General features: G+C 41.4%; 1 protein-coding gene across 3 annotated transcripts in view; it reads left to right on the top strand.

Annotated features, from left to right (window-relative positions):
* The window catches only part of FHIP1A (FHF complex subunit HOOK interacting protein 1A), a 290,881-nt gene that overhangs the window by 173,508 nt on the left and 102,226 nt on the right, over positions 1-15,147 (top strand). For all 3 annotated transcript variants that reach the window (XM_002716896.6, XM_008267334.5, XM_017347298.4), the window contains one exon: positions 2,510-2,735. In XM_002716896.6, coding sequence (XP_002716942.2) covers positions 2,631-2,735 — 105 coding nt within the window. In that variant the 5' untranslated portion in view covers positions 2,510-2,630. The remainder of the gene's footprint in view (positions 1-2,509; positions 2,736-15,147) is intronic.

The following is a 15,147-nucleotide window of genomic DNA, read 5'->3' as shown; positions in this document are numbered from 1 at the left end:
GGAGCTAGAAAGAATATCAAGAAGTCTTTCTGTTTTTCAACCTCTGGGATAAACCAAAACACTTTGATTTTCCTCTTTATTTTCACTTGAATGACGATTATACTCTGAATAAAAGGCCTTGGTATCTTCACTGAAATACAGTGCTTAGGACAGTGAGGCAATTGATTCAAAATCTTGTTTCATTCTGCTGTGTTTTAACAAGGCTAGCCAGATGAACCAGACAGCTGGGGGTAACTAGCTGTAAAATCCTAGGAGGTGGTGGCAGTGTGGCTAGTGGAAAACACATACTTTGCATGTGTGGGCTGGCCATTCCTGAGATTTAAAATACCAGAAGGGCCCCAAAAATATACTTCTCAGTGGCTATGGGCCATGGTTATTGGTGAACCATGTCTGTTGAAGACAAGAACTTTGTATTTTTGGGAATTATAGGTTGGGGAATTCACCAGTTCTAATAATATAATTATGAGAGATAATAATTCTAATAATACAGTTATGAGGAGATAGATATAAGCTATTGAGCTGTTTTCCCCAATCATGTGATTTAAAAAAAAAAAAAAACTATTTATTTAAGAGAGAGTTATAGATAGAGAGGGAGAGACAGAGAGAAAGGCTTTCCATCCATTGGTTCACTTCCCAGATGGCTGTACCGGCCCATCTGAAGCCTGCAGCCTGGAGCTTCTTCCAGGTCTCCCACCTGATTGCAGGGGCCCAAGTACTTGGGCCATCTTCTGTTGCTTTCCCAGGCCATAACAAAGAGCTGGAGTGGAAGAGGACCAACCGGAACTAGAACCAGCACCCATAGGGGATGCCAGCGCTGCAGGCGTAGACTTAGTCTGCTATGCCATAGCACCGGCCCCCACCTATGTGATTTGCATTGTGTTCCTAGTAGGCTGTACTTTCTGCATTCCTTAATCATCCTCAGTTCTTAAAAATGTTTCTTTCCTCAGAATTATTAATTCTTGGAAGTTTTCTTATGTCATGAAAAAGTATTTTCCAGTGTTTAATTCTCCTCACAAAGAACTTAATCCATAAGTCTATCCTGAGTCATCAGCTTATTCCCCCTTTCTCACATTCTATTGTTTGTAGAGAGGAACAGCTGATTAGTGTTCTCCTTGTAATACCCTTCATGTTACTGTGTTCAGAACAGATGGCTTTTTTTCGTTCTTTTGGCACTACAAGTCTAAACTTTTATCATGGAGTCTGCTTTCCAGTGCTCTGCTGATTGTAATTACTTACTTCAGAACTCTTTCCAGTCTGTACACTACCAAAACATTTATTTTGAGATGTACCTAGTACTTTCATAGGCTGGTCTAACTGGTGAGATAATACCAAAGATTACACTGCCTTTTTTTTTTTTTTTTTCACCGAGTTATCACCACACAATTGGATCATTGTATACTCTTTTTTTTTTTTTTTTAGAAAAAAAAAAGATTTATTTATTTATTTGAAAGTCAGAGTTAACACAGAGAAGGAGCGTCAGAGGGAGAGAGAGAGAGAGGTCTGCATCTGCTGGTTCATTCCCCAGTTGGTTGCAACTGCTGGAGCTGCACCGATCCAAAGCGAGAGCCAAGAGCTTCCTCTGGGTCTTTCCATGTGGGTACAGGGGCCCAAGGACTTGGGCCATCCTGTACTGCTTTCCCAGGCCATAACAGAAAGCTGGATTGGAAGTGGAGCAGTTGGGTCTCGAACCGGTGCCCATATGGGATGCCGGCACTGCAGGCAGTGGCCTTACCTGGTACGCCACAGGACCATCCCCTGTATATTCCTTGATCTCAATATCTTTCCCCCTCTACTGACTCTGTTGTAGTAAGGATTTCTTCATATTTTATCCACATAATTGATTTTCCATTTGTAAGTGTGTTCCCTTGTATTCATTCATACCTACCTAATAAGCCATCTGTTGTTTTTGACGGATCACTTCTATCTCTGATTTGTCAAAGTTACTGGGAATTTTGTGATTTTTTTTTTTAGAGAAGCTGGAAACCTTCATCTAGTTTACAGCCACAGAATGACTGAGAATGCTTTCAGTTTCATTGTGACAGTCATTGATTAGAAAAAATATTCAATCATATTGGGTGCAGTAGTCTGGGCAGTGTTTTATAACTCTTCCAAGTTGAATCAAGCCATTTATTTCTGTCACTATTAACACGTGATTTTTCAATGCTAGGTGCTTTTAAATTCCACTAACATTGATATCATAATTTCTTGTATGATCAGAGTGATTTTGAATAGTAATTTGGGGGGGGTTGTGGTTCGTTATACTGGAGAGAAGAAATCCAGTAATCCAGTAATTGTGTAAATTATGCATGTAGCTTAGATAGCATCATTACTTTATATTTTAAGTAGCAAGATAAGAGAGAAAAGCCTTTTGATTGAGTTTAAATAGTTGTTCTGTAGATTTGTTTTTGTATTGGATTTTGAGACTGTCTATGCTGTGATTTAAATTGAATAGTGTCCTATTTAATATGTGATCATAATGAGTTGCACTTTTTCCTTATTGTCATTACAGGTTTCAGAAGGTGACAATGAAATGTTGAAGAAGTTACATTTCTAATATGATTCCTGAAAGTTAGTGACTACTTACAAAATTTTCATGAAAATTAAATATGACTTAGAAGCATTGATGGTCTATGATGTCATTGGTTTCTACAGAAAGCAAACTCCAGCAGGCTATGAGCCTGCAGGGAGTTGACCCAGAAACATGCATGATTGTATTTAAAAACCACTGGGCACAGGTAATGTATGAGTTCTACTTTCTCTGCTGGTGTCCCTAGCCCCAGGGACCTCCATCACACTGAACCAGGGTTTCCTATCTCTAAGACAGGTAACTTTGTTTCCTGAAACTAGGGGAAGGAAAACCCTTTCAGATAGGAAGAAAAGCAGCTTTCTCTCCTTACTTTCCTAGAATAAGTATCTGGTTAAAACTATGGTTTTCACGAAAGCAATTAGGAAACATGTTGGTTCCTCAGATATTTTTAGCAGAACAGCAGTTGTTCCTTGAAGTGACTTTCACATCCCTTCATGATATACTTGACCATAATTACATTCTCTTACTTTCCTTCTTCCCTGCTGCTTTCCATCTAGTCCTCAAGCTCTAATAATACTGAAATACACATTTATTAAACATTTGCCAAGTACTGTGATGAGTACTTCAAATGCCTTGTGTCTTTCAGTCTTCTCCAGAAACCTGTAAGATAGTTAATATTAGCCTCCTCATTTTACAGATGATGGGATGGAAAAACTACTGAAGGTAAATGCATTGCTTGAGGTTATATCAGCAGTGAGTTGCAAAGCCAGTACTTAGCCATTGTCCTCATGAGATTGTGGCACCTATGTATTTGACCTAAGTGCTCTACCATTTTTGAGCTGTTGATCCTTGGGTGATTAAAGGAGAGGAGATGCCTGGCTGTACCTGAATGTATGTCTTCTTTATTACAAAATTAGTTATAAAAGTTTTTTTTAAAATGATTCATCTTGACTTCTCTGTGACTTTTCTCTGATCTGCTTGCCACACAAGCAGGGTTGTGTGGCAATTAAGGGTTGAATGTTCAGAAAATTCACCAGTCCTCCTCTTTCCTCAGGGAGTTTACAAGCAGTAAAATGAGCAAAGTTGGCATTTTTTACTATTTGTCCAACATTGCACTCCCTAGGTGAGCTGGTAAGTGGCTATTTATGTGACAGTTTTTTAATGACTACCCAGTTCTTCCTGTGGCCATAAAGAGCACATGGGTTAAAGTACTGAGCCTGTATATCATAGCAATTATAGGGGACACAGTTTACATCAAAAAGGAATGACATCAATTTTGCTTCTGGATTGTTTACAGTTTGTAGCTTCTTGCCACCATCTGGTGTAAAGTTCCCAAGATTTTTGTGTGTGTGTGTGTGTATTTCCTATTCTCTGACTTTTTACTGTTAGAATTTTAATGGATTTGCTATGAAATTAAGGGCACATCTGCATTAGTAAGGGAAAGAAAGTAATTCAGGAGTTTTTCAGGTAATTAATTACCTTTGTCTTTGTACTTTTTTAAGTATTTTAAAGCTGTGGCTCCAAAGTGGAGGTCATGAACCCTTAGGGATGTGCCTAGTAGCCTACTGGGTGTGGGAAGACTGGGCCTATTTCTTTTCTGCCTTTTAAAATTTTGTATTGTGTGTTTGTAATGTATATAATATATTTGTATACTAGTACATGTATGGTTACTAATTTGGTAATTTGTGCTCATTTTTTTTTTTTTTTATATTTGAAAGAATTACAGAGAGAGGTAGAGACGGAGAGAGAGGTCTTCCATCCGATGGATCACTCCCTAGATGGCCGTAATAGCCAGAGCTGCACTGATCAGGAGCCAGGAGCTTCTTCCGGGTCTCCCACTGGGGTGCAGGGGCCCAAGGAGTTGGGCCATCTTCAACTGCTTTCCCAGGCCATAGCAGAGAGCTGGATTGGAAGAGGAGCAGCCGGGACTAGAATCAGTGCCCATATGGGATGCCGGTGCTTTAGGCCAGGGTGTCAACCCTCTGCACCACAGTGCCAGCTCCTGTGCTCATTTTTTTTTTTTTTTTTTTTTTACAGGCAGAGTGGACAGTGAGAGAGAGAGACAGAGAGAAAGGTCTTCCTTTTGCCGTTGGTTCACCCTCCAATGGCCGCCGCGGCCGGCGCGCTGCGGCCGGCGCACCGCGCTGATCCGATGGCAGGAGCCAGGAGCCAGGTGCTTTTCCTGGTCTCCCATGGGGTGCAGGGCCCAAGCACTTGGGCCATCTTCCACTGCACTCCCTGGCCACAGCAGAGAGCTGGCCTGGAAGAGGGGCAACCGGGACAGAATCCGGCGCCCCGACCGGGACTAGAACCCGGTGTGCCGGCGCCGCTAGGCGGAGGATTAGCCTAGTGAGCCGCGGCGCCGGCCTGTGCTCATTTTTCAATCTGCTAAGAATTCATAATCACACAGTTTTTAAAAAAGATTTATTTTGTTTGGAATGCAGAGTTAGAAGGGGAGAGTGAGAGTGAGAGAGCATGTGCAAGATCTTCTATCTACTATTTTACTCCCCAGATGGCTGCATCAGCTGGGGCTGGGTTAGGCTGAAGCCAGGAGCCTGGAACTCCATCCTGCCTCTCACATGGGTGGCAGGGGCCAAAGCACTTGGGCCATATTCTGTTGCCTTCCGAGACACATTGGCAGGGATCTGGGTCAGAAGTGGAGCACCTAGGACTTGAACTGGCACTTATATGGAATGCTGGCATCGCAGACAGTGGCTTAACCTGTTGCCATAATGCTGGCCTTGAGGTTTTTTTTTTTTAATTTTATTTATATTTTTAAAGTTGGAGTTAAAGGAAGAGACAGAGAGGGAGACATCTTCCATTCCCTGGTTCACTCCCCAAATAGCCACAACAGCCAGTACTGGGCCAGGTCAAAGTCAGGAGCCAGGAGCTTCTTCTGAGGCTCCCATGTGGGTAGGAGGGGCCCAGGTACTTGGATCACCATCTGCTGTTTTACCAAGTGCATTAGCATGGAGCTGAATTGGAAATGGAGCAGCTGGGACATGAACTGGTGCCCATATGGAATGGTGGCATCACAGGCAGCAACTTTATCTGCTGTGCCACAACACAGGTACTCACCCCCAACCCCTGCCATCCAGCCGAGATGTTTTAACTGAGAACATTTTCAGCTCCAGTTATTTCTTTTGTCCGATGAAATCTGTTATTATAATATATAATCTTTGCTCTAGGCTGCATTTTGTTTATTTGTCTATGTGTAATATCTTTGATTATCATCATCCCTTCAGGGGTAAATATGATGTAATCTGTGTAGTATTCTGTCCCACTTTTCCAGACTTGATACAGTGTCAGTGTCTTGATTATATATAGATGGATCATCTACCCTGACAAATTGCATCTCAGGCAAGCTTTCTTCAAAGCAGTGAGAGAGTCATTTACAGTATCCTAATTCAGAAATGTATCAGTGCTTTTTCACATTGTTGAAAGAGTACGCATTAATCTCCAAATCATGCTACTCATTTCCAAATCCCAGAGGAATGACTTGAGCATTATCAGAGATTTTGGATTATCTGAAACAGTGCAGTTATAATAGCACCTGCCTCTTAGTGCACAACAGCATTGAGTTGAGGGTGAGAATAAGGTTGATAGAATGGTGTTTAGCCATTACACATTTAATTTTGTAAGGCAGGGACACTCTGGTTTTCTCTTGGCTCAGCCACAGCTTCCCCCTTCACCCCCTTAGGCTTGACTTTCTTTTAACTGAATCTGGAAAGTGCCCACAGGTTCTGTCTACAGAGGCTTTTGAGGGCCTTTCTGTTACCTGTATGAATGAAAATATTGGTTGAGAAATCCAGGTGGGTGTCAAAGTGGTTATTGTTCAGTGGAGACTTCCTGAGCCCACACTCCAGGTATGTTGCTGTATGTGTCACGGGTGGGACTTTTAAGTATGCATAAGCTTTGGTCTGGGCTTTTAAAGAATGTATAAGTTGGCCGGCGCTGTGGCTCAGTAGGCTAATCCTCCGCCTACGGCGCCGGCACACCGTGTTCTAGTCCTGGTCGGGGCGCTGGATTCTGTCCCGGTTGCCCCTCTTCCAGGCCACCTCTCTGCTGTGGCCCGGGAGTGCAGTGGAGGATGGCCCAGGTCCTTGGGCCCTGCACCCGCATGGGAGACCAGGAGAAGCACCTGGCTCCTGGCTTCGGATCAGCGTGGTGCGCCGGCCGCAGCGCGCCAGCCGTGGCGGCCATTGGAGGGTGAACCAACAGCAAAAGGAAGACCTTTCTCTCTGTCTCTCTCTCTCTCTGTCCACTCTGCCTGTCAAAAAAAAAAAAAAAGTATAAGCAAATTCAGATGACAGTGTAAGATATGTTATTGGAAACAGTATAATAATAATCACAAGAATTAAGTCAAGAGAAAGGACTGTTATGGATGGAAATAGCCTGGGAAACAAGCAGAGTGAGACTTGGCCTAGCTTGGCTGTGCAAAAAGAAAGTTTTGATGACAGAGGAAGAGAGCATTTCAGGAATGAAATATTGGAAACAAATGCAGTTTGGTTTTATTTTGGTTGTTGAAAAAAAGGTAAGGCCAAGAAAAAAAAATCAGAGAAAGGCAGAGATGTGGGGCGATGTGTGTGGTAAGGAATGAGAACTTTCATTGATAAGAAAAAAATACCATTTTTTCATTGTTTTGGAGTTTTGTATATTAGCTCCTTTCTGTGAGTTGTTCTGGCTGGGGATGGATGAAGAGCAGTTGCTGAGGGCTGTAAAGTGAGCTAAAATCTGACATAAATTCCTATGACTCCTGTGACTGTAGCCTCTGGGTTCCCCCGAGGCAACCCAAGAAAGTCTGTAAGACTGGTAAGAAAGTGGCATTGAGAAAACTGGATGACAACATTTTATTTACTGAAGTGTCTCATTAGCTGCCTGGTACAGTGCTTTTTTATATGTTAAATTGGGAAAAATGAAGGCAATGAAATTATGTGGTATCCTGAGTTCTTTGTTAGAATACTGCAGCAAGGGTTCAGTGTAATTAACATGGTTTTGACAGGTCCTATTCTACTGTTTATTAGTAGATCTGTTCCAGAGCTTGTTTCAAACACTGCTGGGGAGCATACCCATTTACCTACTTAAACCAGTCTGTTGAGGGGAAACTAGTTATACAGCCAACCATCATTCAAGGCAGGCAGGCCGTGATTCAAAGGACTAGTCAGAGGAGAGACCTTTATGTTCCGGTGGTGTTCTTGAATTTCCAAACTGTTCCCTGAGTCCATTGCTGTCATGGCATCCCCACAATAGGTCTAGAACAGGCAGATGTTCAGGAATAATGCCATTACTATAGAGGTAGACCCTGGCCTGTGCTTCTGTGATGTTGTTTTGCACCTTTAGTTGCCAGACCAATGTATCGAAAACCCAGATCTGTCTGGGTCCTTTCGTCATTCGTCTAGGCTGACTTTGGCAGCGTCTGGACACCTACAGGCCAGGATGGCACATAAAATGCTGTATGTCTTGGCTTCTGTTACTCCCTGCTTCTCATTTAGTCTCCAGAAAGTTTCTTACCGTTCCTAGTCATCCCACCCCCGGGCAAGCATCCATCATGCTGTTTCATGCCACTGTTGTGCCGTACGCATTTGCTTTTCCTCCTGCCTGGAATATTCCTCTCCCTGGTTAAATGCCTCTGCCGTAACACTCATTTGGAACATCATTTCCTCTTGGAACATTTCATTTCTCCTTCATGCTCCAACTCTGAGCATGCACTGTTACACCAACCATCTAGTATTAAAATTAAATGTACCTATGCAGCGTCTTCTTCCCAACCTCATTGCAAGCTCTTCAAGATCAGAGACTGTAATTTGTCTATATTCCTACTGTCCAGAACTGAATGTGGCATATCATAGATGTTCAATAAACTGTTGAATATGAAGTATATGAAATACTTTAAGACCTAGGCAAATTAAGAAGCAGCTTTGAACATATAAAAATTCTAAAATGTTGTATAATTTGCTACTAGAATGATCTTTGGACTTGCATTCAATGATCAGGAAGAATTATGTATTTTATTTTTGTGGTCTATAAGAATAGTTTTTAATCTCGTGCATTAATGCTTTTATTTGTTGCCGTTGTATCCTTGTTTTTCCTCAGCGGAAAAGAGGACAAAGTGGTAAGAAGGTGGCCCACCAGCTAATTACTTGTTCAGGTAGACTGCCACTTTGCCAAGCCCCATGGACCTTACTCTGTTCATTCTCTGCTTGTTCCTTTCAAGCACTGAATACTGAGTGCTATCTGTTCTTAGAGCCAGAAGAGAAGAAATAGGTTTTTAAAAAATCATTTGGAAATGCACATTTGTATCTCTACTTCCAGTTAGTTAACAGCTCAGAGTTCTTAACTATCCTTAGCCTCCAAAAATAAGTTGCTTTACATTTTTTAAGTCTAAGAAAATGTCAGAACTGAAATAGAGTAATGGTGATGGATGAGGAAAAGCCAGTGAGCTTAATAATCTTTTTCATCTTGGAGTGGATGGGGAAAAATGGAGCCATTTAGATTGACTAATAAAGTCAAATGTCTTCCCACAATAATGAAAGATAGATAATATTGTATAGCTCTTGTGAACTCCAAGTAGCTTGAACCTATTAAAGAAGTATAGAGGATCTTTACATGGTTTTGACATGTGTAGTTCCTTTACTCTGTTCATCTTCACTCTTTTGACTTTTGTCTTGTCATATACTAAGTGATGGAGAAAAATAAAGTCTTTGAGAAATGAAAAGTTGGAAGGTCGGCGCCATGGCTCAATAGGCTAATCCTCCACCTTGCAGCACCGCACACCGGGTTCTAGTCCTGGTCGGGGCGCCGGATTCTGTCCCGGTTGCCCCTCTTCCAGGCCAGCTCTCTGCTATGGCCCGGGAAGGCAGTGGAGGATGGCCCAAGTGCTTGGGCCCTGCACCCCATGGGAGACCAGGAGAAGCACCTGGCTCCTGCCTTTGGATAGGTGTGGTGCGCCGGCCGCAGCAGCCATTGGAGGGTGAACCAACGGCAAAAGGAAGACCTTTCTCTCTGTCTCTCTCTCTCACTGTCCACTCTGCCTGTCAAAAATAAAAAAAAAAAATAAAAAAAAAGGGAAAGTTGGAAAGTATTAGAGAGCCTTGATAATCTTATGGATATCTCAGTAAATCAGTGTTTGTTAACAGTTAAAATAAAAGCTATACTTTGTAGGATAGAGGATGGAGGTGTAGCGTGTGCTTCTATCAGACTCTAAAGTGGTTGAACTTGTGGAAAGGTTAGCAGCTCTCCAACTGCATGCATGCTCATTGATAAGTCGGATTTTGGCTGTGGTTGAAATTAATGTACCTGAAACATTATTACATTTGTCATTACTCTTAAGTCCTTTCTGTAGCTCCTGTTTTATGTTGTTTAATTTAAGAGTTAGAGAAGCCCCTGGAGCTCAGGACTGGAGCCACCATGGAACAACTGGTGCAAGTGCACACTGCATGTTATAAGTTTGTTATTTTAATATAAAAAGAAATGACTTGGTAAAGGTCTGCAGCCCTGTGGAGATCAGTGTGCAAGGACTGCCTCATATTGAAAGACACAGCTATTAAGTTAATGAACAAAGACTGGATGGAAACTTAATTTTGTTGTGATTATTTGGTACATTAAGTGGAGTTTGGGTTAAGACCACTAAATCCTGTCCTTCTGTGTGATGGAAAATGTTGCTTAGTAACTTAGTTCTTTTTCATAGTTCCACTTTAAATTAGCATTCCAAAGGATTTGTAGGTATGAGTTTTTCTCATGTGACTTTCTTGAAATAACTAGGCTCTAACAAGTTACATAATCAATCACCTGTTAATATGTATATGTAATAAAATCTAGAACCATAATAAGAAGGAATTGAAGCTAATCTCCCAACAGAGAAACGCTTGTGTTTGTCGTGAGGGGTAGCTTTAGGTACAGTTATGTGGTTCATGTAGATGTTTAATTCTGAAAATGTTTGAGCTTCTGATTTAGAATTTGTAACTACTTGAAAATCAGGTTCATTATCACTAACTGAGAGGTACCATCATTAAGGACAGGGATTAAGGATGGGGTATCTGATACTCCTTAGTGAAAAAAAAATGTACTGTTTGTTCATCTTGGTTAGCCCTAATAATCCTCATAGGTCACATGGCTTTCAAGTTAGGTTAAATTTAGATATTGATTAGGTGGTAATTTGAACACCATTATTCATACTGTTGATTTTTTTGTTTCTTTTTAGAATTGCAGTAATTCACATGTGGATATGTATGTTATTCAAGCTCATGATTTGCACATAAACCTCATATATACTAGCCTGTATTTGTGAAAGATTGTGGGTCAACAAATGCCTAGCTATAATATGTTGTTGTTGTATTTAAAAGCAAGATTTATTTAAGTCAGACTTCCAGCCAGAGTGGCCTGGAGGGAGGGTTCCAAGAGAGGGAAAACCCAAAAGGGCTGATAGTACTGGGATTTTAAAGCACAATTTTGGGGAAGAAACTGTCAGTTAGTACAAGGTGGGTATCAAAATACCTGATTTTTTAAAAAAGATTTATTTATTTGAGAGTCATAGTTACACAGAGAGAGAGAAGCGGAGAGAGAGAGTGAGAGAGAGGTCTTCCATCTGATGATTCACTCCCCAGTTGGCTGCAATGGCCAGAGCTGCACTGATCCGAAGCCAGGAGCCAGGAGCTTCTTCCTGGTCTCCCACGTGAGTGCAGGGGTCCAAGGACTTGAACCATCTTCTGTTTTTCCAGGCCATAGCAGAGAGCTGGATTGGAAATAGAGCAGCCGGGTCTCGAACAGGTGCCCATGTGCCGCTTCAGGCCAGGGCATTAACCTGCTGCACCACAGCGCTGTCCCCTAGACCTGATTTATATTATATAGTTAACAAAACATTTTAAATTGCTATTTCTGATCTCAATTGGTTTACTTAATTCACTAGTATAGGCTTTATCACATGTTGCTTGGCTTATTAAATGGTATTTTCAGCCTTACAAAGTGAACTTGGTTTGTATAGGAAATATTTGCACAGTGTATTTTCTTACTTTCAGTGTTTTATCCACTGGGATCCCTCCAGCTCTGTTAATTGTATTTTTCCCCTGAACTGAATCTCTGAGATTAAAAGTATGTAGCTGAGATGACAGGGCAGGGAAATCTGAGGCAAGGTTGAGAGTATAAGAAAATGGGTCATCCTAGGAGTGAGCCAGACCTAAGGAAGCCACAGTGAGTGTCTCAGGAATCGTGATCTCCATGGGACTGGAGTGTCAGAGTTGGTAAGTAGGTAAAACTAGGCAGCAGACGAAATCAGGGACATAGAAATATTGGAGTTTGATGGGAGGAGAGGACATTAAAGCCAAAAATAAGGAAAAGTCTACGTCATATCAGGAATCAGCCTATAGAATTGCAAAGAACGATGATACCACTTGGGCAGCAACCTTGGGGCCCTCAGGATAGAGTTTGTTGGCATTTCAGTGCAAGTTGTGTTCTAGGCCGGCGCTGCGGCTCAATAGGCTAATCCTCCACCTAGCGGCACCGGTATACCAGGTTCTAGTCCCAGTCGGGGCGCTAGATTCTGTCCCAGTTGCCCCTCTTCCAGGCCAGCTCTCTGCTGTGGCCCAGGAAGGCAATGGATGATGGCCCAAGTCCTTGGGCTCTGCACCCCATGGGAGACCAGGAGAAGCTTCTGGCTCCTGCCTTCGGATCAGCGTGGTATGCTGGCCGCAGCGCGCCAGCTGTGGCGGCCATTGGAGGGTGAACCAACGGCAAAAGGAAGACCTTTCTCTCTGTCTCTCTCTCTCTCACTATCCACTCTGCCTGTCAAAAAAAAAAAAAAAAGTTGTGTTCTAGCCAAGAAGCTTCTTAAGAATTCCCTCCCAGGGTGGGAACCAATCCCAGGGTGTGGGCCCCACAGCCTACTTGTAAAAGCTACACCCTGGGTGTATCCTCCTGCAAGGGAAAAGGAGGTAGTCTGGGAGGGCCTGACACCCAAGAAGAGAGGTTAAAGATGTGTGGCAATACAGGCAAGTCAGCACCTTGCGGAGCATTGTGTATTCCATGACTCAGAAGCCTTGGTTTTAACACACCCGTCTTCCAGGCAGTAAAACACCGGGCCAAGGCTGGAAATGCTGAAAGTGGTCTTACTCTGTTCCGTTCCAGAAGATCAACAGACCTTCTATAGCTGACGGTTAATTGTTTCTCTGCCCATTAACCCAGAAGGCAGTGTAAAGGAGCAGGGTAAAGGTGCTTCACTTTAAAAGCTGTTTAAGTAGTTTGCATTCTGTATGAAAATCTTGGTTCTGTTTTTAAGGTTTAATTACAGCACAAAAAGTAGATCTGTTTGTAAAGGAATGCACTGGAAAGAGTAATATAAATTAAGATTAATTCATGAGAAAAATATAATTTGTGATCATGTAGAGTTTTGCTGTATGTTATATACATTTAGATATGTAATATTTGCATGTGTATATTGCATAAATATATGTGTATTTATATGTATATATTTAGGAGTTTCTGAGATTTAAGAGATTTCCAATTACTGCTTTTAAATGAGTGGGTCCTTTCATTTGGTATTATTACAAAATTATTCTTTTATTTTTCTTAGAAAATTTGGTCAATTTATAGGAAATAATGAATTAACTTTAAAATATCATTTATATTTCTTCAGACTCACTTCTAAGCATGTATACATTTACCTTTTAAGAAAATTATTTTTGTTAGAGAGGCAGAGAGAAAAAGATAGCAAGAGAGAGAACAAGAGCACATGCTACCATCTATCTACTGGTTCATTCCCGAAATGCTTGAAGTGGCAGGGGCTGGGCTGGAGCCAGAGCCAGGACCCAGGAATGCAATCCAGGTTTTCCATGTGGGTGACAGACATGAGCCATCACTGCTGCCTCCCAGGATCTGGATTGGTGGGAAGCTAGAGTCAAGAGCTGGAATCGAACCCAGGAATTCCAGCAAGGGATATGGACATCTCAACTTATAGATTCAATGCCTGCTTTAGTATATGTGTTTTCAACTTACATTATTTCATGTATATATTTGCATGCAATTATATAATTCATTTAGTGTTTATTTTCCATAGTTATATTATATGATGATATAACATTTTAATTATTATTTTACTCATAACAAGGTTGATACTATTTTTATTTTTCATTATTGGAAAATATCATTGGTGTGAACATTTTTAAACAAATTTTTGAGTTGTTTCCTGGGACATTTTCCCCAAAGTCAGATTAATAATTCAAAGGGCAGGGACAATTTTGTAATTTCTGTTACATATTGCCAGATTGTCTTACAAAAAGATTGAGCTAATTTCCTACACTACTGTCAATGTGTAAGGCACAGTCCCAGTTTTAGACAGTTTAGACAGTCTGAGCACACATGAGAAGTGTAATTACATTTTTACCCAGAGGCTTAGCTGTAAAGATAGCTGTCATAAGTAAACTCAGTATGTGGACTTTGAAATTACAGAACTGATAAAGTGGGTAGCAAATTTGTTCTTCAGAATGTAGAGCCTTGAATTGAGGGATTTTAAGGGCTGGAGAGTGTGTGGTGTTGAGGCAGAGGCCTCTCTAGGACCAGTGTGGTACTGATTGCACCGTATGAGATGCTCTCTAGGCCCAGAGTAGAGGGAAGTGAGCACAGTAGGTCCTGGGTTTCTGCCACTGGTGAGGTCATCAACCTGTGAGGGGTTCTGGAGGGCTCCTCCTTGGAGGTGGTGGGGTCAGTGGTGGGGTCGTCTGCATACCCTGGAGGCAGGCATGCAGCAGAAGAGAAGTCCAGTGGCTCCAGTGTAGCCAGCAGTGGTCCCTGTACATCCTGGTAACTGCTGATGGGAGGCTTTCCTCATTGAAAATGTCAACTCAAGGGTGTGGAGGTGACACAACATTATTGACTTTATAATGGAAGTTGATAGAGATTATAGATTCTACAGAAATGCATTCATTCTCTCAGGATGTAGCTGCCCAGTCTATAAAGATTCCTTTCTCCTGCTTCTGGCAGGAGAGAAACATAGATCTCTCCCTGAGAAGTAAGTTTTCTTCATTGCTCATGCCTGCTGACATAGCACTGAACATTTTCCAGCTTCCCCAGTGACTTCGCAGAAATCTTGTGACCTAAATACAGAACATGCTTTGGCACATCTTAGAACTGGGCTGGGAGAGTACTGCAAAAGACAGACTTTCCACACAGTTCAGAAAGGCAAAAAGTAACAAAGATAAAACCATCAGTAAAACATTTTGCTGTTTAAAAAATTATCATGTGTATACATTTTAAAGGGAATAAATTATGGATATTGTGGAAATTCCAAGTCATAAAGTTAAATAGAAATTGAGATATAAGATTGTTTTAATGTCCAGGTTCCAAAGTAGAAATAACTATTAGTAAACAGAAAGGGGTAGGAAGCAATCAAATGCCAGCAATGGTAAGGGACAGACACAGACCAAGGACTTGATTGAGAGATTTATTTATTTATTATGGTTAATTGATTTGTGTGTGTAGTTCATATTAAAAATGTGCCACCTTAATTATTTTAAATCTATAATTCAGTGGCATTTATTACATTCACAGTCATTACCACTATTCCCAAACTTACACTTTTAGGATTTATTTTGTAATAGATTCTTGTAGAATTTTTCAGTTTAAAAAGATGC

This window comes from Oryctolagus cuniculus, chromosome 8 (genome assembly GCF_051225735.1).
Source record: "Oryctolagus cuniculus isolate XC-2025 breed Fujian yellow rabbit chromosome 8, ASM5122573v1, whole genome shotgun sequence".
In the NCBI taxonomy this organism is placed as follows: domain Eukaryota; kingdom Metazoa; phylum Chordata; class Mammalia; order Lagomorpha; family Leporidae; genus Oryctolagus; species Oryctolagus cuniculus.
This window is presented reverse-complemented; position numbering and strand designations above follow the sequence as displayed.